Genomic DNA, 27,295 nt, shown 5'->3' with positions numbered 1-27,295 from the left:
ACCAGGACAAGTTTTTGTTGTAGAAAGAAGAATCTGGTTTTAGTCAACACAGTCAGATATGTGCTGTGTGAGTGGACTCTGGAAAGACACCTTAACCAAGTCCTTTGGTGGAGAGAGTAGGAGGTATCAGGTGCTAGAAGTCTGGATGAAAGCTCTCGAAATGGCACAGTGAAATATGAACACCCCCTACCTGACCATGGCTTGAAAAACAAGGAAGCTTATTAGCTCCCCTTGGAAACTCACAAGAAGGACAGGCTTCAGGACTGGTTATCCAGCAGTTTAGGACCCCTGAAGACCCAGAGTCCTTCCCCCGCTCCTGCTCTGTCCTACAGTGTTGGGGACACCCCAAGGCTAGGTCCCCCCGGGGTGGCAGTCTAGCAACAGTCAGAGGGGCTGTGCCTCCTCATTCAGGTCAAGCAGGACAGGGAGAAAGCCTGCTCTCAGGAGAGAAAGAGTTTTCTAGAAGCCTCTGTTACTGACCAGAGTTCTTGGCCTCCTTAGCCGATGGAAATTGACCAGAGGCCAGACAAGAAATTCAGGCAGGGTTTTACTAGGGCTCCTGTTGCAGCAGGGGCTGCGGGGAGGGGGAGGGCGAGAACAATCAGCAGGGTCCCTTGTTCACTGGCTCCCTGAGGGGTGGGGGGAATTTGTTCCTTATATGGAGTGAGGGTAGGGGTGTGTCCAGAGGTTGGCCAGAGGAGTGGCTTAGGTGGTGGTGGGTGCAGGGGACATGCCCAGTACCCTGCTTTGGCTCGCAACCTCCTTCTTTTGCTCCAGGCTCTTTAAAAGTTGCAGTTGGGTTTTTTTTAATCTTTTTGCAGCTTTTGTCCAGAATTTGTCCCAACTGACTATGCACATGGTTCATTTTAGTCCCATATAGTTTCTTTGTATTTTGTTGTTCAAGAAAAGGTGCGTCCAGGTATAAGCATTGCAGCACTGCCACAAAGGGTCCCAGGACCCAGGCCTGTCTCACCTCCAGTAAAATTCTTCTGTTTCATTGGTCCAAGCTGTACCCCCCTAATATCTCTTGAACTAATCACCCAGTAGAGGGAATGGGACCATCTTGAGACAAACCAGGCCTGTGCCCTGAGCTGAAATGAGTTTCCTCCAACTCTTTTTTTTTTTTGGTATAATGTTAATGTTAACATTAAATGTTTACATTTAATAAATGAGTACCTTCAACCAAAGTAAACTCCCAAGTGTAAAATGATCATGCTATTCATGAGATAATTAGAAGCTTTAATAAAAAATAACTCAATGACCAGGTTCAGAAATGAGACACAGCTTTAAGTAATAATGAAAAGTAGCTTCTTTGGAATTTTTCAGGTTATGCGTGGAGTTTCATGTATGTGGTAGGTTGTTATAGCAACAGCCCCAAATCACATGCCCTCATGTGTTACTCTCCCAAACCGATGTGGGCTTGACACGTGACTTGCTTTGGCCAACTGGACATTAGCAAATGTGGCACAAAAGGAGCTTGAAAAGCCCTTGTGCTTTCGGTTTTTTTCTCTGGCTGCCCTAAGAGAGCAGGTAAAGAAGCCCAGGTGAGCTCACCTGCATGAAAATCATGATGCCTCCAGCTCTTCCGGGCTCCTCAGTGGGAAAGAGAGAGAAAGAATGTCTACCAAATCAATCACATTGTCTAAAGACACTCTGTACTGTGTGAACATTCAGTGACAAAAATCTTACACAAATGTAATTAACTGCAACTTGAATAACCTTTCCCTGGTGAGGTGACATACATTGTTATAAAAATCTAAGAACACAGCAATGACATAAGACAGTAAGACTTAGTTTATTCCACATTTACCTTGAAATTCCCTTGAGGGCACAGTTACAGATCTGTATAGAAAACTCAATAACGAAGGGTCCCGGAGGACCAGCCCTGGCAACCAGCACACCCCACAGCAAAGTGACAAACAGCCATCAAAACACTGGGTTCACTTGCTCCACTGCAACTTGTGGATAAGAATGAATAAACTTCATTCCTGTGTCCACATTTCAGCAAAGAACAGCATCAAGAACCACCTTTCTACAGGTCTACAGGTTCCTCAGCACATTTTGGTTTGTACCTCTCTCTCCACCTTTCCTGTGGACAGGTTGCAATTAGGAAAAACTGCTGTGAAATACATGTTGGACACATTTTAGGCTGTCATCAGGTAGGAAAGCGGGCAAGCATGTCTGCCCTTTCCTTGACCAACTGCAGTGGTTAGAGCCATGGTTTCACTGCACTTGGAAAGTGCTTTGCTCCTGTTTGCACGGAAGGGTGCAGAGTCATAGCCTCAGGGAGTCAAGAAGTCTTTGGATTCATCCTTCATTTGGACAATTACACTTAAGCCTTCCCAAGAGGTCCTTTATCTTCTTCAGTGGGGAGGGAACAGACTGAGTAACATCCTGAGGCCCATCTGATCTCTGTCAACAGGGCCTTGTTTTAATGATTACCATCACAGAGAGGGGGTTGATTAACTTCTAAACATCAGATTCCTTACCTGTGAAATGAGGAGGCTTCTTAAGCTAGGTTATTACAAGAACATGAACAAAGTACTAACACGTAATAAGGCAGCAATAACACTAACCTCCTACTACAGTTTAAGCATCTGAATCCTTTCTTTGATATGCATAGTGACATCTGATAAATATGAAACAGTTAATTGAGAACCACTCTAATAGCAATCTTTCTATTCATTCCTTAACTCCTTGACGCAGAATCTCTTGTTGACCAATTGACTATTCTTTACTACAATTCAACTAATAAAACAAAAAGCAGCTTGAGAACAAATTATGACTTAAAAAGTATTGTTTACAAAGACATATTAAGGAACATTTATCATATCATGGCTTAGTATAATCCACCACAGTTAACTAGAACTTGTCAAAGCAAAAACAAAAAGAACAACCAAAAACCAAAACAAAAGAAAGATTCACAGAAGTCTAATGTTTTTGGAAAAGAATGCCATCAATCTGTTTCAAGATTTGAGTTCATCTAATGTCCAGAGTCAAACATCCACACAATTGTGGTTACTCTTCTCACCCTTAGGAATGAGTGACCTGTAGATATTGTAAGAAATAATTAAAGTGCTATAACCTGGAAACACTGTTTACATCTCTAACTCAGGTCAACAAGAACACACTAAATTTAGTAAATGTAATATTATCACCAGCCTAACCAGAACAGGTATTATAAGACCCAAACTATATAATAGATTGATCCGCCTGAGAAAGGTCTCAGGTCTCTCCTTCAGCATAGTACTATTTGCTATAAAATTAAGTACTATCTAATCTTCTAATTCATGACAAAAAGCATTAAAGATCCTCAGACTCTGGGATCTTGGTAGATTTCTTGTGCAGAAATTCCAGTGAAAATGCTGTTGGAGAAACAGGTCTTGATTCCGGAATATGCTCCATTCTGTATTTTTCAATGTATGGTGCAGCTACTTCCCAAACCTGAGATGCAAGGACAGAGCAAAGTATTGACAACATTGTTTTCACATGCATAAACAACTTCATCTGAAGTCAAAGCATTATCTCTACCTGACTAGATACATAGCAACTGTTTGCTCGCTTTTATCATAAGCCATTTGACACTTGACCTGTCAATTCGTTTTTGGTTGCTTTAACAGCTTTTAAAATACAAAGTTCAGAATGTTTCTAAAGTGACATTAAGGTTTTCAGCTGTTTGCTCTTCTAAAGCAAAACAAGCCAGTGAACAAACAAAACCTAGAGGATTCAGTATGGGTGGAATTAAGGAAAGTTACCCAAGGGTGGAACTGTGTGTTTTCTGAGGCAAGCCTTTAATGATAAAAGGCAGTGGATCTCCTCTTTGCCCCAGTTCCACACCAACGCACTCTGTTCTTTGGACCCTTGTTCCTCAGAGCATGGCCCCTGCACCAGCAGCATCACCTGGGACGAGTCAGAATGTCAGCCCTACTGCAGACCTGCTGAATCTGAATCTGCATCTTAACAAGGTCCCTGGGAAAACCACGTGCTCTTTACAGTTCAAGAAGCACAGCTTCATAGCCTTGTTCAGGGTTTACCCCCACCGGCCAACCTATTCCCTTTCAAGCATAACACCTTCTCAAATGAAGATCCAGTTTTTAGTTTATATTATAGCTGCTTTTTATTCGGTTGCCCCTGATAGGAAAGGAGCATTTCCTATTTGTCTGTATTACCTTAGAAAATGTATTCTTTCGAAAGCGACCCTAGGGACTGTAGCCCGCCAGGCTCCTCTGTCCATGGAATTTTCCAGGCATTATACTGGAATGAGATGCCATTTCCTTCTCCAGTTTCAAAAGCTAACCTCCTTGAAAAGATATCTGCACTTCCATGTTCACTCCTGTGTTATTTACAATAGCCAAGGCAAGGAAGCAACCTAAGTGTTCACCATCAAATGAATGGATAAAAAAAAGCTGTGATACACACACACACACACACAGAGTGGAATAGTATTCAGCCATAAGAAGTAAGGAGCTGTTGCCATTTGCAACAACACAGATGGACCTTGAGGTCATCATAAGTGAAATGTCAGACAAATATCATACGATCTCACTTGTATGTGGACTCTAAAATAAAATAAAATAGCTCATAGATACAGAGAACAGGTTGGTGATTGCCAGAAGCAGAGGGTGGAGGAGTGGGTAAGGAAATGATTTGACAGTAGTCAGAAGGTACAAACTTCTGCTTATAAAATCAATAAATCCTGGAGATGCAATGTACAGCTTGGTGACTATAGTTAATAATACTGTATTGTGTATTTGAAATTTGCTAAAAGAACAGATCTTAAAAAGTTCCTATCACAAGAAAAAAATAACTGTGTGGTAATATTAAAAGACGCTTACTACTTGGAAGAAAAGTTATGACCAACCTAGATAGCATATTGAAAAGCAGAGACATTACTTTACCAACAAAGGTCCATCTAGTCAAGGCTATGGTTTTTCCAGTGGTCATGTATGGATGTGAGAGTTGGACCGTGAAGAAAGCTGAGTGCAGAAGAATTGATGCTTTTGAACTGTGGTGTTGGAGAAGACTCTTAGGAGTCCCTTGGACTGCAAGGAGATCCAACCAGTCCATCCTAAAGGAGATCAGTCCTGGGATTTATTTGGAAGGAATGATGCTAAAGCTGAAACTCCAGTACTTTGGCCACCTCATGTGAAGAGTTGACTCATTGGAAAAGACTCTGATGCTGGGAGGGATTGGGGGCAGGAGGAGAAGGGGACGACAGAAGATGAGATGGCTGGATGGCATCACCGACTTGATGGACATGAGTCTGAGTGAACTCTAGGAGTTGGTGATAGACAGGGAGGCCTGCTGCTACTGCTGCTGCTAAGTTGCTTCAGTCGTGTCCGACCCTGTGCGACCCCATAGACGGTAGCCCATCAGGCTCCCCCGTCCCTGGGATTCTCCAGGCAAGAACACCGGAGTGAGTTGCCAGTTCCTTCTCCAATGCATGAAAGTGAAAAGTGAAAGTGAAGTCGCTCAGTCGTGTCCGACTCTTAGCGACCCCATGAACTGCAGCCCACCAGGCTCCTCCGTCCATGGGATTTTCCAGGCAAGCGTACTAGAGTGCGGTGCCATCGCCTTCTCCGAGACAGGGAGGCCTGGCATGCTGCAATTCATGGGGTCGCAAAGAGTCAGACACGACTGAGGGACTGAACTGAACTGAACTGAATGGAGGTTAACTAACTGTAATAACCATTTTGCAATGTATAGAGAGATCAAAACATGTTGTACACTAATATAATGATGTATGTCAAGCATATTTCAATTGAAAAAAGGCTGAGCTCTCGCCTACCTCTCTTCTAGCACCAAAGCTGGCAGCCAAGCGAGGGAATTCCCCCTCAAAGGGTATGGGGAACACTTACAAATGACAGGAGTGAAGGTCAAACGAAAAAACTGTTCTCAAGAGCAGGGCAGTAGTTCTAAAGGAAGTCAAGCGACTCTAAGGGGCATGATGGCTACAAATGACTGCAGAAGGTTTAAAGAGCTTTTAAAATACATTTTAAAAATAAGTCTGCATTCTAGGCATCTGTCTCAATTAGACAAGTCTGTAGTCAATGGAACCAGAGGGCAGAAGCAGTAAAGAGAACCCGTATCTCACCCAGCCTGATGGGGAGGACACACCAGCGCAGGAGGTAGACCCAGAGCCCTTTGAATAAAAACTTGGGAAGTGTGTTTTCCCTTCAGGTCTGTGCAGTTGCTGGACCAGGTTGGGGGCAGCATTACAGAAAAAGAGTGTGCTTTTGAATAAAAGAGAACCTTCTTGGTGAGGAGGAACCTATGAACTTTCATCTTATATTCTCCCCATGAATACTTGTCCCAAAATTCTATTTAAAATTCATTTCAGCTCCTAATCCTTAGACAGTCAATGTTTGGATGCAACATGGGGCACTTGTGAGTTTGTCAAATAGCTTCTTAGTGGCCTTAAAAGTTGCACGAGTACCTTTTGGTTCACTTCCAAGAAACAGCCAGGAAACAGAAGAATAAGAGAATGTTTCTCTACTCCCCACCCCCACCCTGCTTCCCCTTGTGGTGGGGTGATTTAGTCACAAAGTCATCTCTGACTCTTGTAACCCCATGGACTGTAGCCCACCAGGCTCCTCTGTCCACGGGATTTCCAGTCAAGAATACTGGAATGGGTTGCCATTTCCTTCTCCAGGAGAATCTTCCCAACCCAGGGACTGAACATGGGTCTCCTGTATTGCGGGTGGATTCTTTACCAACTGAACCACCAGGGAAGCCCTGCTCCCTCTTAAAGACCCCAAACTAAAAAACAAGGCAGGCAGCCCACTTACCTTCTGCTCTACGAGCAGCCTGTGCGCTGCCTCGATGTCTGGGGCCATGAAGCGATCTTTTATCCAGGGCCTGCAGAGAAAGCACGTCACACCGTCAGCCAACGTTAACCACTGCCAGGGTCCACAGTTCTGAAGTGGTGTCACTTTCCAGGGATCTGTTTGGTTTTACCTCACAACAGAGCGCACCAGGTCATAGACCTTCTCCAGTGGAGTGGTGGTTTTCAAGGGGCGGAGGAACTCTATGCCCTGGCAGGCTGCAAGAAGCTCGATGGCCAACACTGAAACAAGGACAGGGGATGACTGGTTAGACTGTGACTCCAAGCTTGAGGGGTATAAACCCCACGCAAGCTGCCAGCCAACTAAAGGATAGTTGGTTTTCAGTCTATCGGTAGAATGAAGCTGCCTTGGTATTTGTATACCATTTTAAATCTACTTTTCTAACCCCTCGGCTGCATCTTTAATGCTGAGAAGCCGAGGACTACCCAGGTAAATCAGCTTTCTCCTTCTCCCTTCAGCTGATCAAGATGGATAACCTCTGTTTCCTATTTCCACCCTTGTGTAAATTTCCATTTGTCTTCAGTCTTGCTGTTCCCTATGGCCTGAAATACCTGGCACATACACCATCATCAAAAGACTGAAGGAGTCAGTGAATGAGCAGATAAGTCTTTGGTTGCCACGGAACTGTTTCTCTAATGTCTATTTTAAACCTTCAATTTCAAAGGCTCCCAACAAGACCACATAGAGAGGATGAGAGAGTGATGGATAAAGGGTGCAAGGTTTCTTTCTGGAATGATGAAAATGTTATAATGTTGACTGTGGTGTCGACTCACAACTCTGAGTATATTCACAACTCTACTAAGACCCACTGAATTGTACAAGTTAGATGTGTGAATTGTATAGTATATGAATTATACCTCAATAGAACTGTTGCCTGCCCCCCAAAAAAGGATACTCAACTCTCTTACATTTATCTTAAGATAATGCTATTTTGTCAGCCAATTGCTTCCAGTACAGTTGCAAAGATTGAGGAATTTAGAGAACAATGCCTAAAGGAAGGCAGTTTCTCTTTAAGAAACAAACAAGCAGTGATTAAGAAGGCTGGAATACTTTGACCCAACATTGCCCCACCTGTGAACTATCTTTGCCAAAAAATGCTGGAGCTAAATCTTGTCAAGTCTTTAGGACCAACTGCAACCCACAAGAAACGGGACAGACCAAACATACCACCACAAGCACGCTCACAGGTAAATCAAGAATGTCGGTCTCTCAGAAAACTAAGCTGGTTTTCAAACTAGTCAATGACATGAATTTTTTTTAAAAAAGGGGGAGTAAATGAAAAGAAGCTTAAAACCTTGACCACTAAATTTAAAGAGTGGGTCTTGAATCTTGGTTTGAACAAACACTGGAAAGACACTGAAATAATCGGGAAAATTTGAATACGTACTCGATGATACCAAGACTTACTGTTGATTTTTGTTGGATGTGATAATGGCAGTGGGTAAGAAAGCAAACGTTTGTACTTGAGAGAGAAAGTGTGCAGGAAGAAAACATGATGACAGGGATCTGCTTAAATGATTGAGAAATTTTTTTAAGAAATGAAGTATAATGTATTAACTGTTGAATTAGAGTGAGGTGTATATGAAGGTTTATGGTACTATCTCTCCACTTCTGAATGTTTTAAAATTATTTCATTTTTTTTAAAAAGCCAACTGATGAACTGGCTTAGCCAGAAAGTATGGATTCTTAATCTTCAGCCAGCATCAAAATCACCTATAGGGTTTGTTAAGTCCAGATTGTTCTGTTCTCAGAGTTTCTGAGTCAGCAAGTCTGGGGCAGGCCCTGGGTTCCCAGGTGATACTGATGTCCTGATGGGGATTCCATTCTGAGGACCATTGGCATAGAGGTCATCGGTGAGGCCTGCATTCCAGCTGGCTGGGGTTACCTTGCTCCACATGCTCAATGACCCTGAGGGCCTTCCTTGCTGCCCATCCTCCCATGGAGACGTGATCCTCCGTGGCAGCGCTGGTGGAGAGAGAATCCACAGACGAGGGGTGGCACAGAGCCTTGTTCTCAGAAACTGCAAGAGGCCAGAAACTAAGTTAGGAACATATTTTTGTTCCTAATAGAAAAATGTGCCAATGACACATGGCTCCCCAAAGTGCTCCTCAGTGCGGGATACCCTCTCCAGGAGTTCATGGTCATTATCAAAGAACTAGATGTTCCAAAGTTACTTTGGGAAAAGGAAGTCATGTGGGTTTCCCACCCCCCCCCCCCCCCCCCCCCGCCAAAGTAAGAAGGACTCTTAAAATTGTAGGGAGTTCTGAGATGGGACTGGGAAGGGAACCCTCATATTACAAAGCAAAGCTGAAAACACTGCAAGCATTTGGCATGCCAGGGAGACTAAGGGGAAAAGGAAGTGATGGTCATTTCCAGGACTTGGAGGAGAATCTGGTTATGACAGCAGATGAGGTGGGATGGCATTTGCAGGTTGAGGCTGGACCCACAGACCTTGAGCAAGAAGATTTAAAATTGAAACTGTCCAATGATGACATAGTGGATGTACTCAGTTTAAGCAAGGGCTCGATGACAGCTGGGGATGTCTTGGAGATGTGGGGGGACGTCTAGAGTTGGGCCTAGGTTGCTGTCTTTCAAACTTTATTGTGAGTCACTCAGCCTTGTTAAAGTGCGAATGTTGCGTTTCAGGTGGGGCCTGAATCTGCTGTTCTAACAAATTCCCAGGTGATGGCTGTATTTTTGGCCAGGGGACTATAACTTAAGCACCAAGGACCTAGAATACAGAGTTCCTTCTCCCCAGCTTCAGAAGCCAGGAAATGTCCAAGTCAAGAGTTTTTCCCCCACTTTTCTTTTTGACCTATGAGAGCAGCTTTGAGTTCTTTTCTATGCTATAGGGTATCCAGGGATAATCCAGTACAAACTACGGTGATTCACTCATCCTATTTTGCCCAGAACTTTCAGGTTTCAGCACTGCAATATGAATCACCTGGTTTGGTGGCGCTTGTTTAGAAAGGTAACTTACAAGTGGCCAGAAAAAAAAAAAAGAAAACCACTAGTTTAATTATAATGAGAGCAAGCCAAGCAACTTCAAACAGCTAGGGCAGCGAAACACATTCAAAGGAGACGCCCCAACTTCACAACATTCTCTAAAAATCAATGACCACCCCACCATGCTAATGTGGGGCTTCCTAGGTGGCGCTAGTGGTAAAGAACCTGCCTGCCAATGCAGGATACATAAGAGATGAAGGTTCAATCCCCAGATCAGGAAGATTCCCTAGAGAATGGCATAGCAACCCACCCCAGTGTACTTGCCTGGAGAATCCCATGGACAGAAAAGCCTGGCAGGCTGCAGTCCATAGGGTCTCAAAGAGTTGGCCATGGCCGAAGCGACTTAGCATGCACGCGTGTTAATATGAAAGGTCACTGCCTTTTAAAGGGATTTTTTTAGTAAGGAAGTAAGTGAGCAGATAGAAGATACTGGACAGAAGATGAATTCAGTGGCTCTTTGTTAGCTGTGTTGAGTCTAAGTGTGAGACTTAACTGAAAAAGTGGTGAGGAATAATAGTAACTACTAATATTTAGTGCTTACGGTATGCCAGATATAGTTCCAAGGCTTTCTATGCATTAATTCATTTACTCCTCAGAACAGCCCTATTAGGTAGGTTTTTCACCCCCATTTTACACAGGAGTAAACTAAGGGTCAACAGGATTAAGAGACTTGCTCCATATCAAATTGCTGATAAATGGGTGGAGACAGGATTCAGACCCAGAGGCTATGCTCTTACTGAACTGCCATGCTGGGTAGCCCCGTTGGGTAGGCTTGCCAAAAATATTGCAGATGCTTAGTTAAATTTGAATTTCAGATAAAAAAATAATTTTTATTAACAAATAATGTGCTGAATAATTCAAATTTAACTTCCATAAATTTATATTAGTGCATCCTGCATTTCTGTTTGTTAAATTTGGCAACGATATTATAGGATTAAGTACTGATCAAAATGAAATCCTCATTAATTGAAGTCTGAGCATAGATTTGGGAGCCAAAATTCGTGGGTTTGAACTCTGCCTTATTTCTTAGTAGCTGTGCAATATTGGGTACGTTCTTTACCTTCTTGGATCTTCAAATATCCATCTGTGAAAGAGGAAATAATAGTACCTGCCTCTTGGTATTGTTTGACAATTAAGGGAGTAAATATAAGTAAAGCCCTTTGTGCCAGGTCCTGTTCTGATGTTATTTCTCTGTCCCTTACAGTCTTGAATCAGAAGTCTGCTATTTTCCAGCTCAGTTTTCATAGAGGGCATCTTGTTTCTTATAAGCATTTTTGTGTGTTTAATCACATCCTTATGTTTTTAGTGAAAGATTCACCAGTAGCTATAATCATCTTTGTCTTTTTCCTTCTGATATTCTTCAACTTGAGATTAGGGGAAAAGCCACAAAAAGGAAGTTCACATGTGTTGTCACATTGCTTCCTACAGAGAAATCATGAAAACCTCCCTATTTACAACCTCATTAGTGTATTATTACACTTCAGTATAATGTTGCTTAGGTTTTATTTTATATTTTTTCTTGAAACATGCTTTTGTATTGAGAGAGGTAGGATGCACATAGAGGTGGTGGAAAAGTTAGATCTCATTCAAAGACAGAATGTGATACTTTCAGGTAAAATGGAAAGACCCATAAATGGATGGACTTGAATTCTGGTCAAAAGGCAGGGTCCTTACCCAGGGCTGCAGCGGTGCAGTGGGCTATCATGAATCCAGAATTCAGACCACCTTCAGCCACCAGGAAGGCAGGCAGCTCGCTGAGGGAGGGGTTGCAGAGCCTTTCAATTCTTCTTTCACTAATTGAGGCAAGTTCATGGACACCAATGGCCAAATAGTCCAGGGCCTGAAAGAGTGTCTCAATTAGGTTGGCCTATACTGGGATAGGGGCTTCCCAGGTGGCTCTAGTGGTAAAGAAGCTGCTGCCAATACAGGAGACATAAGAGATGCAGGTTTGATTCCTGGTCGGGAAGATCCCCAGAAGAAGGAAATGGCAACCCACCCAGTATTCTTGGCTGGAGAATTCCATGGACAGAGGAGCCTGGCAGGGTACAGTCCATGGGGTCGCAAAGAGTTGGACATGACTGAGGGAGTGACTAATGCTTTCACGCATGATGGGATATGCTTTCAGGGTCAGGTCAGGAGCAATTCTAAAAAGCTTACTTTGGCTGGATATTCACCATGGAAGTTTCCTCCAGAAATAGTCTCTCCCCTGCTGGCAAAGACCATCTTTCAAAATCGGTTAAGGCTTCTGCATAACACTTGCTGAAAACTTGGAGCATAAGTCTCTCCCTAATCGCTCATTTTTAACATTGAGGTGGCAGCCCTTGTAAAAAGGCAGGGTGGAGAGAAGGAGAGTCTTTGCACAAGTAGGTGTTGACATACAGGGATACAAAGGTACATGAAACAAAACAGAACCCAGCCTGAAGTAAGCATGTCGGAGAAGCCACACTGAACAGGTCTAGTGAGAAGCCTCACACAACTGCTGTCTGCTAGCCCGGGCTGTGCAGGGCTCTCAGGGCTGCTCATCAGTACTTTCTCCAATGTTAAGAACTGAGGCAGACGTGAGGGAGACGAAATAGATTCCTAAGGGGTTGGATGGTCTTTAAAGGCAGTACTGATTCTGTGATTACTTTGCCAGTATGACTCCTGACTGCTCACATCAAATTATAAGGAACTAAGTCAACACAGAACATTTTGTAGCAAAAACAAGGTGGCGGTGAGAAACCCATACTGTGAAGGAAAGGAGCGCTCCATCCTTAAGAGATGGAGGCATCCTTCCTCTTCTCTGTACAAACATGGGAACATTGATTTGAGTAAAGTAGCACTAGTGGTAAAGAACCGGCCTTCCAATGCAGGAGACATAAGACATGTGGCTTCTTCGTGGGTCAGGAAGATCCCCTGGAGGAGGGCATGGCAACCCTCTCCAGTATTCTTGCCTGGAGAATCCCATGGACAGCCTCGTGGGCTATAATCCATTGGGTCGCAAAGAGTCAGACACAACTGAAGTGACTTAGCACTCACTCACCACATCAGAAATAAACTCAGGATGGGGAAAGTCATAACTCTGATCAATACTTAGGTAAATGTTAAAAGGCTTCTGTGTAGTACACCAAAGTATCACTGAACCCCAGAAAGGCTTCTATAAATGCCATGGTACTGAGGGTTGCCACAATCACACTTGTGATATAGGTCTTCATCCTTCTACCAACAACCTCAGCAATGGATTTTAGGGCAAATGCCTTCGTGAAACCCTTCAGCTGATGCTGGAAATATCCCCTTTAATCTTTCATCCATCAGTTTTGGAAGCACAGCCTGTTAGACTCCAAACCTGAGGCAAGATTCACAGACCTGTTTCTGCCACTTATCAGCTCAGATCTACAGCTGATAGAGGCATTTAACCTCAGGGCCCAGGCATTTAGTCTATGAAATGGAGAACCAGAGTGGTTATACAATTTTAAGATCTTCGTCAGATCTTAAAATTACCATCTGAAATTCTGTAATTACAGCTTAGTAAGCAGTTAAAAGATACAGGGTTATCTGTTGCACTGTTAATTTCCGTGGTTATGATGTTCTTCACAAATGCTATTGTGTCATTCACCACACCATGGACCTAAAAGACAATATCAAATGAGTTAATTCATGGAAGACACTGAGTCTGGTGCCTGTCACATAGTCTGATATTCTTATTAGAACAGTAAGAACATTTAAACTGGAATTTATTCTTAACTGTAGAGCTCATATGTCAATCATTCCCCACAGACATTTTTCAGTCTAGCTGAGCTAGAACCGAACTTGCTGAGAAGAAGGAAAAGAGCATAAAATGAAATGAAAATAAAAAATTAAGTTTCATTAAATCATGTTCATTTAATTTATTCTATGGAGGATTCTTTAGTACACTATGGCTTGGAACTTGGTACAGCCTGAAAAACTGTCTCACTCTTGAGATGAGGTTAGCTCCTTATCCTAGTAATTTCTATTTGCAAATGAGTTATAACATCTGCAATACACATTGCCTCACTACAGTTTAAAGTTAAGACTCACAGGTTCATTTACAATGGTTTATGTCTGCCTGTTAAGTGCAGATAGATCTAATCATGGATATGCCCTCGAATTGTGGTTGGATTTTCCGATATATCCCTGGCAGTTCTAATAGGGAGAACCAGTAAAACTCCATTGACTGGTTAGGATGATATTATTAATAAGAATTTTTTAGAATTTTTTAAACTTAGGGCACTAAACCTAAACAACAAGCTGTCTGTTGAACTTCTCTACAGGGGGGGTGAGCAAAGCAATTCAAAGGGAAACAAGCAACTTACCATAGAGAACAGAAACTTCATAATAATTGGACAAATGGGGGTATATATGATATACATCATTTTTAATAGAGGCCGTAAAGAAATCTGGATTACCATTAACATTACACAACTTCCTGACACCTTCCTCTCTTTCTATCGCTATCTCAAATTGGGAGAAAGAATAGAGACTTGTCGGGTTTTTGTCTACCTGTGGACAGCAGCGCAAGGTGTATGCATCTTGAACACGATCGCAGAACCTGTGACTTTCTATGGAAAAGGTAGAGGGGATGGCAAGGGGCATGTTAGCAATTCTTTGCAATTATTTTCAAAAGCAAATAAGTTCAAGTAGGCATGCCCAGACCTGCTATTTCAGATGGGTGGTGATCCGAGTCCAAGAGGGACCGAAACCGAAAAGCAACTTCAACTTGCCCACGATGAGGGCGAACAGCGTGAATGTCTAGAATTGATGAAGGAGGAGAAGTCTGAGCAGTTCTTACATTGAGTGAACTACCATCACTGGCACAGGACCGTCCACTGTGCTGACCTGGTCCTGAAAAGCCCCAGGGCTCCTTAACCATTGCTCAGAATTAGAAACTTAACTCCAAAAGCAAGATTTTCTATATTGACTTTATTCTTTCTACTTTAAAAATCTGAATGCAAACTATGAGTTGAGCCCATAGGGAACTCAACTCAAGACACTGGCCCTACCCTGAAAAGATTTAGGCTCATAACAGAAGGGAGCTCAGTGGCCTAGTTTAATTAAGTCATTTTTAGACAGGTTTTTTTTTTTTTTTTTTGGTCCTTCTACATATAAGAGTGGAGAGTCCTTCAAAGTCTAGAAAAGCTATCACTTGTACAATTTTTCTCTCCCAATTTTCTAATGGGCACTAGCTGTAATTCCACACCAATTCTCAAATCCTGCCAACAGATCCTTAAGACAACAAGTAGTTTGATGGGAATCAGAGCTGGTGGTCTGGGGCAGGTCACATAACTCTCTGGGTCAACATTTGTCTGTGAAACGTGGTTGTTTCAAGGATCAAGTGTGGCATAACTGAGATGAAACTGCAGCAGTCCTGCAAATCCACAGGCACTTGGATTTTCTTCTTCCCCACCATCTACCCCTGCCACCCCCATGTCCAAAGACCTTGACCATCCCATCCCACGCCCCACCCAGCTCTGGCTGAATGAATAGCAAACAAACAGCAGAACCATGCTGACCAGTATCGAAGGCTTTGGTGGTGCCCTTGAGAACCTCGAGGGTCAAGGCCGCCACTATGTCAGCTTGCCGAGCGATGGCACTGGCTCTCTCCACAGCCTCACAGCCGAGGGAGGTGATCATCTGTGTCCCATTGATGAGTGCCAGACCCTTCAGGTGATGCAAGAGACATTTCCTAATGCTTTTTGTTGTAATAAGCACTGCTTTCGCTTTCCTATGATGAAAATTTGCCTTCAGCTGAATGATGTTGATTCATGGTTTCTAAAGTGCAGGGCAGTGATGCTTGTTTAACTACTCAAGGATGAGTGTCATCATATAAAATTTGGCAAATGGAATAGCTTTGAATAGTTTCCCTGTCATGAAGCAGCAGAGAAGTTCCAATGTAGATGGCATATAAAACCTTTAGCTCTTCATTATGCTATATTTCAAGTTCTCATCATTACAGATAAGACACCTTGAAAAATTTCTGATCTGAGGCTCTTAACTTAGAGCATCCTAAGTGATGTTGGTTTACAGTATCATTCAGGGATCCTTAGAGATCCTGATTAGAAGTTTAAGTTCTCCTGTAAAAGAATCCCTGAGCATCTCTGCACTGGAGAGGCTTTTCAGTAAATAAGGGAGAGCCCTTTCTTCAGTGACCAACTTAAGCAACTGCTGCTGCTGCTAAGTCACTTCAGTCGTGTCCGAATCTGTGCCACCCCATAGACGGCAGCCCACCAGGCTCCCCTGTCCCTGGGATTCTCCAGGCAAGAACACTGGAGTGGGTTGCCATTTCCTTCTCCAATGCATGAAAGTGATAAGTGAAACTGAAGTCGCTCAGTCATGTCTGACTCTTAGCGACTCCATGGAGTGCAGCCTACCAGGCTCCTCCATCCATGGGATTTTCCAGGCAAGAGTACTGGAGTGGGATGCCATTGCCTTCTCCGAACTTAAGCAAACATGGATGCTATGTTTAAGAAACAAGTGAGGCTGATATTGAGACTAAAAGTAGTGCATAATGATTTGTTAAAAGGAACAACTTTTCCTTGAGTCTCTTACCTCTTTTGGTTTCAAAACAATTGGCTTCAATCCATGAGCTGCGAGGACCTGTAGAATGATTTAAACAGTGAAAATGGGTATCAAATGAAATACCAGCATATTTCTAATTTCATGTAGAATCTAATAAAAGTAAGCTCAAAGGTCTGTCTTCTAAAAGATTAGACCTACGTAAATTCGCTCTGTTCATCTTCGCTGATCTATTCTCTAGTTCTTTTCTTTAGTCTGCAAGCAGACTTAGCTTTCGAATAACTTTTGTACCTAAAATTGTCAGAGGCTAGTGTATACAAAATCAATCCTGAATACTGGGTTCTAGGCCCTTTGCATTCAGTTTGCACTTTAGTGATTCACTTTTTTTTTTTTTTAGCTGCTGCTTCTGAGCACATGTGCACATCCAGATGCAGATGCTCCAAGGCTGGGCTGCTAACTCTGCCCACATTCCCTGGCCTCTAGAGCTTGACCTAAAGTCCTCCACCCTCATCCTACTTATCTTAACACCAGCAGAACCTCACGCTATCAGAGCAGGGCTTCTCACTTGTATGGCATATGTGTGACCACCAGTGAAAAGCGGAGTGTATGGCCTAAGAGATAGACACAAAATCCTCAGAGGAAATGAGCAGAATTATCTTCCTCTGAAATAAAAGAAGTGAAAGCAGTCACTAGGTTAAGATTCTTCTGGGGAAGGAGCAGCAGGGAAGAAAGAAGACAGAGGTAGCACAATCATTTTCACAGCTTATTAAAATACCAGTCACATGTCTAATTCTGTCCTGGATGTGGGTCTGAGGGTAGGAAAAATGGAGACAGACAAGTTCAAGGGCAAACACAGTCATAGGTTAAATACAGTCTTAGGCAAATACAGTCATAGCACATAGGTTAAGTGCTCCAGGAGGTAGGAAGTGGGTAAGGTCCAGTGGAAAATAGTCACATAAGATGCTGGGGGAGCACAAAGGAGGGGCAAAAGGAACTTGGCAGTGGTGGGGTATAGGGAAAAGAAGCAGAAGAGCAGAGAAGGAAATTTCTCAGAGGGCTTAGCAGAAACAGGAAAAGAAGGGTGGACATGACTGGCCCCTCCACCTCAGACACAGCACACTCCAGCTGCAGGGCACCTCTAGCTTCTGTGATGTGCAGTGTTGGTGGGGAAGGATTCAGGTGGCTGGGGGTGTGGCAATATGGCAATAATATGTCAAGACTCTTGTAGGCCACTTTCATTTTAAGCATTATCCTAAGGACAATGAGAAAAATGACAAGTTTGGGCCAGGACATGGTCAGAATTGCTATGTGAAGGTGGTTGAGGGGGATACTGGACATAGAGAAATAATCAAGATTAGTCTGTAAAGAAGGAAGGTGATCTGGAACTCAAACTCTTAGAAGGACCACCTGTTCTCTTGACTTCTTCCTCCTTGGGCTTCTGTCCCTGGACTCAGTGTTAGAGGACCTCCCAGCAAAAGGTCAGAGATGACACGTCAAACAATTGTTTGGGCTGCTCTGACAACCTAGGGACCAAACCCACATCTCCCACATTGCTGGCAATTTCTTTACCATCTGAGCCAGCAGGAAAGCCTCAATGAATGTATAGATGAATAAAGAAAATTTTAAAGCTTTGTCAAACCCAGGCCCTTCTGACTGACCACCAGGATGACAGCTTGGGTGTGGGGGGATATGGAGTCTCCTTTCCAGGGGCCTTATATCAGGGCCATGATCCACAGCTCTGTACACATTAGACCAGCAACTAGCTAAACCTCCAACAATGTGTGACCTCCTGGATAGGCACTGGGAGTGCATTAGGTGCAGAAGAAGTTCCTGCAGTGAACACTAGCAGCTTTACCTTTTTACCAAGGTGATCACCAAGGCTAGGAGGCTGACGGTTGTGTAGAGAAGCTAAGAGTATAGCTTAGTTGGACGCCTGTAGTGCACTAAGGGGCTTCCCTAATGGCTCAGGTGGTAAAGAATCTACCTGCGGTGCGGGAGACCTGGGTTCAATCCTTGGGTTGGGAAGATCCCCTAGAGGAGGGCATGGCACCCACTCCAGTATTCTTGTCTGGAGAACCCCCATGGACAGAGGAGCCTGGCGGGTTACAGGCCATGGAGTCACAAAGAGTCAGACACAACTGAGTGACTAAGCGCGCACACACGCACTGCACTAAGGCTGGGCTCCTGACTCAGTCTATACTTCTAAGCTTCAGTTATCACAGCCATAGAGTGGGAATGCTTTGTCATCAGGCTGCTGAAAAGATGAAGTGCTAGAAAACACGGAAGTCTACCTGGTGTCCAGCCTGGGGAAATGACTGCCACGGAAGCTATTATTAGTCTTACGTATTTAGCATCGGCCCAGCCGCTCTTTGGAGACCACATCTTCCCTTCTCCAATCAGCCCAAGAGCAAGATGAGAGAGTGGGGCAAGGTCTCCACTGGCACCAACAGTTCCTTTCTCTGGAACATATGGCAGGCAGGAGGCTGGGAGAAAAGGAGACACTGGTTACTTCAAGAGTACTTCATTCTAGCCAGCCTCGCTTTGACACTGAGACCAACCTATCCCAAAAGATCTAGTATCACAAATGGCATAGACACCCAGGGAAAGACAGGTAATGCTTAAGGGACCTGGCTGAGCTGCTGTAGAAAGAAAGAGGTGAGAGAGAGAAAGAAGATGGGAAAGCAGACCCTCCTGGGAGCAAAGCCTTCTCCATAAGCCACTTTAAGTTTAGACTCTATTCTAAGGACAATGGGAAGGATGACAGGTTTTGGCCAGGACATGCTCAGATGTGCTGTATGAAGAGGTCGGGAGAACGCTATACATAAGGAATTAAGATCAGAATGCCTAGAAGAAAGGTGATCTGAAACATGTATCCCACAATGACCATCTCTTCCCTTCTTCCTTCTCTGCCCCTGGGTCCTCTGCCCCTTTGTTTACTGTTACTGTACATCTTCTAATCTGACCTAGAAATTTCTGGAATATTTAGCAATGTATCTTAAAGATGTGATCAGGAACTAGCTGTTGTTCATTGCCACCTTATTTCTAGGAGCAAAAAGTAAAAAATGTGCTATAGAGGAAGCTAAGAGAATTCCATTGAACCAAATGGTCTGTGTAGCCATTAAAACCTATTGGAGACTATTTGAAATCAAGTAAATGTTTATGGACCTGAGTTTGAGCAAGCTTCGTGAGTTGGTGATGGACAGGAAAGCCTGGTGTGCTGCAGTCCATGGGGTCGCAAAGAGTCAGACATGACTAAGCAACTGAGCTGAACTGAAATGTTTATTACATTAAAAAAGTAATACAGAATTTCCCTGGTGGTTCAGTGGTTAAGAATTTGCCTGCCAATGCAGGGGACATAGGATTGGTCTCTGGTCCAGGAAGATTCCACATGCAACAGAGCAATTAAGCCCATGAGCCCCAACTTCTGAGCCCACGTGCTGCAACTACTGAAGCCAGTGTGCCTAGAGCCTGTGCTCTGCAACAAGAGAAGCCACCACTTCTTCAACAGGGGAAAGCCCGTGCACTGCAACTGGAGAGTAGCCCCCACTCCCTGCAACTAGAAAAAGCCCACTGAAAGCAACCAAGTCCCAATGCCACCAAAAATAAATAAAATTTTAAAATTGTTTTACAAATTGTTGATAAAGTGTACCAGGGTATTAACAGGGGTTCTTTGCGGGAGGTAAAGTCATGGGCAACTTAATCTCTGCTTTTCTGCCTGATTCCTGGTCACCTAGTCAACCAGCTTACCACCACTTCTAAATGCACATGTATTGTTTTAGATGAAATTCCCATTGGTGGTGGTTTAGTCGCTAAGTCGTGTCTGTCTCTTATCACCCCATGGACTGTAGCCCACCAGGCTCCTCTGTCCATGGGATTTTCCAGGCAAGAATATTGGAGTGGATTGCCATTTCCTTCTCCAGGGGATCTTCCCGACCCAGGATTGAACCCTGGTCTTCTGCATTGCAGGCAGATTCTTTACCGACTGAGCTATGAGGGAACCCCCATTAAAAGGGAAATTCCCATTAATTTACTAAGATAAACAAACAAAAAGGCTATATTTCCAAGGTAAGTTCAGACTACTGATAGCAATTGTTTTTACAACTGCTAAGTGATGTCAGTGGGATGAAGCCGTGCCATCCGTAGGTCAGCTTCCAGGCCATAGTTCACCCTGGGGAATTCTCAGAATTCTAGGACCCAGAGGTGCCTTAGACTCACCCATAAAGCATAGGTGGGTTCACGGCTGAAGCTGGACTATCTGGGATTTTAGGCTTAGAGTCGGGAGTAGAAATAGGTGTTGAAATCACTGCTGGTCTCTTCAGCACAGCCTTGTATGCTATAGATTGTTCATTCAAATTACTGTTCACTGTTGGCATTTATAGGTCACTTGTGCCTATAGCATGGGAAATCTCTCACGCCCTTTGTGCTATGTGACTGCCCAGCCCTGCTTCTGCACCCACTCCTTCACCCTACAGGTCCCTGAGCCTCCACTGACCTAGAATGCTTATCCTTATCTGTGGGAAGGAACAGGCTTGGCCTCCCAAGAATGTCACATCTTGTCTCCACACTGGAATTTTCCCAAGAACAAGCCCCGAAAAGTCGAATTGATTTTTCTCTCATCACTAGACCACTACATGATCACAAGCGAGCCTTTCATCTCTATATTTCTGTTATACCTTTGGAAGAGGCTGAATTTCAGTTATTTTTAAGTCTGGCGATCCCACCACTTGGGGAGCATGAAGAGTTCAGATTCCCAGGCACCAACCAGAAGTACTGAATTGGTCTTTGGGATGGACATCCAGGAATCATCGTGTTTCCCAGATGATCTGAATAACTTCTCTAACCGCATTTGAGCATCACTGAATCAAGGGTTCTCTCCAGCTCTGAATTTAAGGCCAGACTTAAGCGGTTTGTTCTGATAGAGAAGGATGAAAGTTGACAGGAGTAAGAGTCTCTGCCCCTGCCCGCCCCCCACCTTCTGCCCCATATAGCTATCTTCCTTCTTGCCAAGCCCACTTCCCACTCATCTTCATTAGTTTATGTCTTATCTCACCAATATCTCACCACCCTGTCAATCAAGTCTGCCTGTGGTACCCACCCAGCCTGCATGGAGGGTCATTTGGGGATCCATTGCATTACCATTAAATACTTCGATAACTTGTTTGAGGGTCCCCAGGGAAATGCCACTGTATCCTTTGGCTAAGACATTGATCCTTAAAGCCAAGAGCATCCGGCATCTCTCAGGGCTTAGTGGTTTTCCAACGCCTACAAAACAGAACTGATGTTATCTCTAAGATAAACAAAATCCTCCTCCTCCCAGCCACCTCCACCTCAAATTGCTCTCCAGGTCTTGGTTCAGGTAGTTGCCCTGCCTTCCCTTCTGATTGTCCCACTTCTTCAAGTCTCATCTTCCAGTCAAATGTGAGACTCCAGTTTTGCCTCCCCAGTTCTCTTCCTTGGAAGCTTCAGTGAGCCTGAGCCCTCCCCAACACCTTTGGAATGGTGTCCAGTCTTCTCACACAAGGTCTCTTGCAGTCTGATGGGAGGCAATTCTTGACAGTTTCCCTTCTCACCACATCCAGATCCACTCATCCCTGAGTTCCAGCTGTAATTTTGTCCCCTGACTGCACCACTCTTTGGCATGACTGTATTCATGCTCCTCATCCCAATTCTATCCTTCCGTCTAGCCCATTCCTTTTTCTGGGATTCAGTTGAAAGGATATCATGTCTGATGCTCTTCTTCCCTCCTTGGCAGCAGAAATGGCACCTACTCTTTGGAAGGTGCTAGCTGCTGGTGGCTGATACAGGATGTCTGATACTGTGCTGCATGGTCACCCCCAGGTATCCCTGCAGGGTTCCAGCCCCGCCCCTCCCCTCCCCTCAGCTCCTCCCACCCCCTGCCCCCTTATGTAAAGCAACATAGTACAGTCTGCCCTTAGCACCTGTAGATTCCTTATCTGTGAATTCAACCGACAACTGAGACTAGTTGAATCATCCAACTTGCAAATGTAGGAACCTAGAGATACTGAGGGCTGACTGCACTTCATTCATCAAATCAAACAAAACCTAGGCGGCACTGGACGTTTGGAATGAGTTACCTGAAGAATGTGAACGTACTAGGTTGAACTGGAGCTCCCTAGAAGAGAAAGTGAAGAAACCCCTCTCAGCTGGGAAAATGAAGGGAAAATAGTCAAATCTTTGGAGGGACAGATTAAGGCATGATAGAGCAATGGAAGAAACCAGCAAGTCTGTATTCTCTACGTCAACTCGTGTGTGTTAACCTGAGCCTCACCCTCCTTGTCTGTAAATCGGAGCAAGTATTAATTATTTCCATTGTTGAAAGGAGTCTCTAAGATGAGAGTTTGTGTGTGTTTGGTGGGGAGTGAATCGAATTTATGTGAATGTGTGTGTCTTTGGTGGGGAGTGAATCAAACTTACTCGAGTTTACTGACGGGAATTACAGTTCTGGCAAATTTCCCAAAACCCGTAGTAATGCCGTAAACAACTAGAATAAAAAACAGACATCATACAATTGGACGCAGGCTGCATTTTTTAAGTCTGTAAAAAGAAATATGTAACACAAAGAGAAAAAGATACCAGTTTTTTCTTCCACGATTCTGTCTATGACTTCCCTGGATTTTTGCACCCTCTTTTCAGCAGTGGGGGTAAGCTAGGAAGACATTGGGCAGAGCTGAACATGTTGAAGACTTACATGGGCAGCAAGAAAGGTTAGGACATCATCCCCCTCTATTCAGCATACCTTGATTTTGTAGTGTCCCTTGCCCAAGCTGACCAGGTCCTCTGTGGTCAGACTGTCCCCATCTAAGGCGATGTACTGCACAAAAAGAAGGGGATCTCCGTGAGCATGAACAGCTTAATTGCTCAAACAAAAGAGCAGGGAAGCATCGAGGAGAATCAAGCTGTGGCACTTCAGAGGTTTTATCACTACTATGAAACATGAATATGGTAGTTGAAAAGACAGCTTGCTGAAGAGGAGGTTAAGGAAGAAAAATTAGAAATGGAAAAGCAGGACTTCCATGGTTTTCCAGAGGTTAGGAATCCACCTGCTAATGCAGGGGACAAAGGTTCAATCCCTGGTCTGGGAAGATTCCACATCCCATAGGTCGACTAAATCCACCTGCCACAACTACTAAAGCCCGCATGCCTAGAGCCATGCTCTGCAGCAAGAGAAGCCACCACAATGAGAAGACCCTGCTCACTGCAACTAGACAAAGCCCTGTGCAGCAATGAAGACCCAGCACAGCCAAAAATAAATAGGTTAAAAATAATAAATGGAAAAGCAAAATGTCTTTCCCTGTTACACAGAGCTGGATAATGCCCTGTCCTCATGGGTTATGTTTTGCTCATGAATTTTGCTAGCCCTCCCCCACTTAAATGAGGAGAGGGAGGGACTTAATTTTCTTAACAGAAAGGAAGTGGTTTGAAACTTACCTTCTCGGGTTCCCGGTATTTGCTGTATCTGAAGTCAGGTAAAGGATAATACTGGGGAATATGGAAAAGCCCCCAGCCCCATCACTGGTGGGAGGGGCCCCCAGAGCAGACCAAGGAGCCTGCAGGAAAGGATACAAGTAAACTCCTTCTGGCTGCGAGGGAATGAAGTCGGGAGACATAGCATCTCCTTCTATAACTGAAACAAGAGTGCAAGAGATACTCTTACGAATCACAACCCAGAATCACATTTGGCATTACCGGTAAACCAAGAAAAGAGCTCTTCAATTACCTTCAAGTTCTATAGAAATGACCGCTTTAAAACAACTTCAGATGCTTTCAGACAGCAAAAAGTCAGAGATGTAAACATGCATGAAAAGGTTTAAATGAAAGTTCAAGATTCAGTCTCCACTTCCATTTTGTTTTAAATCTTTTGTTTATTTTGTTTTAAATCTATTGTTTCAATATATAATACTTTTAATATTTAGTATTTGCAATGCATTTAATAGATTTAATATTTAAACCTATTTATCTTAGTGTTTGACAGTTTTGTTAAACAGAATTGATTTAACTTGGTTTTAAAATGATGCTACTGGCCTCCTGTCTGGTAGGTTCTTTTGAAGAGCAAAGGGACTTTGAAAATGATCCAGTAAGCAAAGGTCTTTAGCCCTGCAGTGTTGAGTTCAGATCTAGTTTTTGCTATTAGTAAGTAACTCTCCTCCTTTCTGAGTCTGCTACCTCATTGTAAAAGGTAGATAAGAATACTGCCTTCCTCACAAGGGTGTTTGAGAATTCAAGATGCTCAGGCAGCATGCATTTTCACCAGAGTAGATCCTCTGGAAGAGAGCATGGCAACCCACTCCAGTATTCGTGTCTGGAGAATCCTATGGACAGAGGAAACTGGCGGGCTACAGTCCATGGGATTGCAAAGAGTCAGACACGACTGAGTGACTAAGCACACACCGCCTATACACAGGAAGGACAGGGACCATCTCTCCTGACGATGCCCGGCTGCATGCTCTGCGTCCCCTCCCCTCCAGCCACTCACCCACTTCCACGAACTCATTGTCCTCCAGGGCCACGTCCAGTGGGTCCTCATTGTCCAGCAGGCCCAAGCCTTTGCAGCGGCGCACGAGGAAGCGGGCGTCGTCCACCGAGGCGAAGCCACCATTGTCAGGCTTGTTCTTGATGTACCGCCGCACAGCCTCCCGGCCCAGCCAGCCCACCGTGAGCTGCGCGTCCTGGCAGGGCACGGCCAGCCACTCTCCGCGAACGTGCACCGTGTACCTGGGCATGGCTCCTCTGCCTGTGACAGTCACCGTGCGGGCAGGGAGAGCTTTATTGGGAGTCACTGCCGAGGTGTGGTCCACAGACCTAGGATGGACTTTCAAACACCCCCCCCTCCTTTCCCTGACTCATTCCCGCAGGGGATAAATATTTATTGAGGGCCCCACGGTGTCCATTTGAGTTTTGCCACTGAGCGAGGAGCAAGAGTGAGGGTTGCCGCTGCCGGCTACCTGCCCTCCACGTCTGCTACCAGACAGGCCTGCGGTCTCCAGCCTGGGGGTCCTGGCACCTGTGGGCCCTGCTGCTGACCTCTCTCTGCAGGGGCTCTGATTCCTCCCTCCCCTGGTTTCTGTCTGTGTCCCTTCATTGCCGGCCGCTTATAAACACCATGTTCCTGTGTTTATCTGGAATTACTCAACTGTAAAATGCTCTCCACACCAGGAAGTGTGGCAATCCTCATCCATTTGTTTATTCCCCAAATACCTGTTGAGCAACTTTGCCCTTACCACAACTAAGGTTTTCTGAAGCTGTCCCTCTAGAGATCATCTTCACAACTCAAGGTCACCATCTGGGTGACAAGCCACCGTGGACTGGAGGTGAACAGCTCAGACAGCCATAGGTGGGGTGCGGCTCCACCACTTATCATCCTGGAGCAGTAAGTTATTGACCAGCCTGTGTTTCCTCATCCAAAAGCAAAGGGACTTGTTGGGGGCCAGAGTGAGGTACTCCGCCCGTGACAAAGGTCATGAGGAAGGAGGCTCGACATACGCAAAGGCGGGATCGAGCCTCAGGAGTCCCCCTGGAAATCCTCGAGCATCTACCCCCATAACCAGACCCTGCCTACTTTACTACTTTGTGCTCATCTACACCTCTGACTTTACGGGGGGCTGTCCCCCACCACCTCTTTCGGAGAAGGAGTTAATTTAGAGCTCCAGTTAATAAAAACTCCTGGGCGTGACAAGAGTGTTTTAACCTACAAACTCCTCTGAAGGTTCTCTGGCCTGCCTGACAGGCTTGTCCGGCCACATGTGATTGCTCACAGCCTCCCAACTGTGAGAGGCACGAGATGCTTTAAACCTTCTAAAAACAGGTTCCTTAGAAAAGTTAGAAAACCATCAGTATAAGTATAGTGGGCTGATTAGAAATTTTATTGGTGAAGGGTTTTTCATTTGTTGAGCCAATGTTTGTTGCTAAGACTCCACATCCCCTGCCCTTACACACATTAATGAATATATAGAAGAAATAAGTATTAACCTTTGATATAAATCACATTAGACCTTAAGCTAAGTAAATTCTTTCCTTAACTAAAACCCACTACACCCTCACCCTATAGGAATGTAACTTTATTTGGGTGGCATCTGTTTTAAGAATAATCACCCTTGGAGAAAAAACTGTTCTGGTTGACTGACCACTGTCACAAGGAGAAGGTCATAAATTGTCATCAGGCCCCCCTGGCCAGAAGATGATGTAACACCCCTAAGACCTCTGTATACATTTGTATGAAGCACCTGACTTTAATAAAAGTCAGGACTGCTGTCCCCACGTGACTTTTGTGTAACATCTCAGTGTATAAAAACAGACTCTGGAAAATAAAGAATTGGGATCAGTTCCTCAAAAGACTGGTCTCCCCATGTCTCTCTCTCTCTCACTCTGGCTGAGTCTCCATCTGGAGCGCAGAACCCGCCATGCTTACTAATTATGCCTGGGCTTCTAAGATCCGACCAGGGAGGCCTCAGTGTCTCTCCTTCGGGAGAATGGAAGGACGCCTGTGGCCTGCGTAAGTGGTGCAAGCTTCTTGTCTTGAAGTTTTATTGGTCTCCCGCGTAAACCAAGCTACTCAGCCTCTTTTCTCCACTAAATTTTCCTACTGAGCTATCCTCATTCTATTACTCTTTATATCTTTGATGAATATTTAAATAGTCGCCGAAGCCATCTCCCCTTCGAATACCCTGGATCAGCCGGGGCAGGACCCCAGCAGGACTAATTTCCTCACTGCAGTGTTTGCAGTATCTATGCCTTGTATGTGCTAAGTTGCTGTGGCTGTGTCTGACTCTTTGTGACCCCATGGAGCCCACCAGGCTCCTCTGTCCATGGGATTCTTCAGGCAAGAATACTGGGGTGCATTGCCATTTCCTACTCCAGGGGATCTTCCCAACCCAGGGATAGAACCTGGGTCTCACATTTCCTATATTGTCAGG

At 44.4% G+C, this 27,295-nt stretch overlaps 1 protein-coding gene across 1 annotated transcript; it reads right to left on the bottom strand.

Moving 5' to 3' along the window:
- Nucleotides 1–1,771: 1,771 nt before the first annotated feature.
- HAL (histidine ammonia-lyase) lies at nt 1,772–25,466 on the bottom strand. Its single transcript, XM_027542109.1, has 20 exons — nt 24,859–25,466; nt 23,949–24,009; nt 23,814–23,841; nt 23,122–23,196; nt 22,959–23,031; nt 22,800–22,866; nt 22,460–22,497; nt 21,501–21,626; nt 18,708–18,847; nt 16,398–16,445; nt 15,362–15,509; nt 14,505–14,600; nt 14,352–14,410; nt 13,378–13,458; nt 12,009–12,074; nt 11,526–11,691; nt 8,731–8,865; nt 6,958–7,066; nt 6,789–6,858; nt 1,772–3,444 (listed from the first exon to the last, which is right to left on the bottom strand). Exons 1-20 carry the CDS (start codon nt 25,103–25,105, stop codon nt 3,304–3,306), a joined length of 1,974 nt encoding a protein of 657 aa, XP_027397910.1. The 5' UTR covers nt 25,106–25,466; the 3' UTR covers nt 1,772–3,303.
- Nucleotides 25,467–27,295: the final 1,829 nt, after the last annotated feature.

The sequence above is a fragment of the Bos indicus x Bos taurus genome, chromosome 5 (assembly GCF_003369695.1).
Source record: "Bos indicus x Bos taurus breed Angus x Brahman F1 hybrid chromosome 5, Bos_hybrid_MaternalHap_v2.0, whole genome shotgun sequence".
In the NCBI taxonomy this organism is placed as follows: domain Eukaryota; kingdom Metazoa; phylum Chordata; class Mammalia; order Artiodactyla; family Bovidae; genus Bos; species Bos indicus x Bos taurus.
The sequence above is the reverse complement of the archived record's forward strand: the minus strand, read 5'-3'. Positions and strand labels throughout refer to the sequence as shown.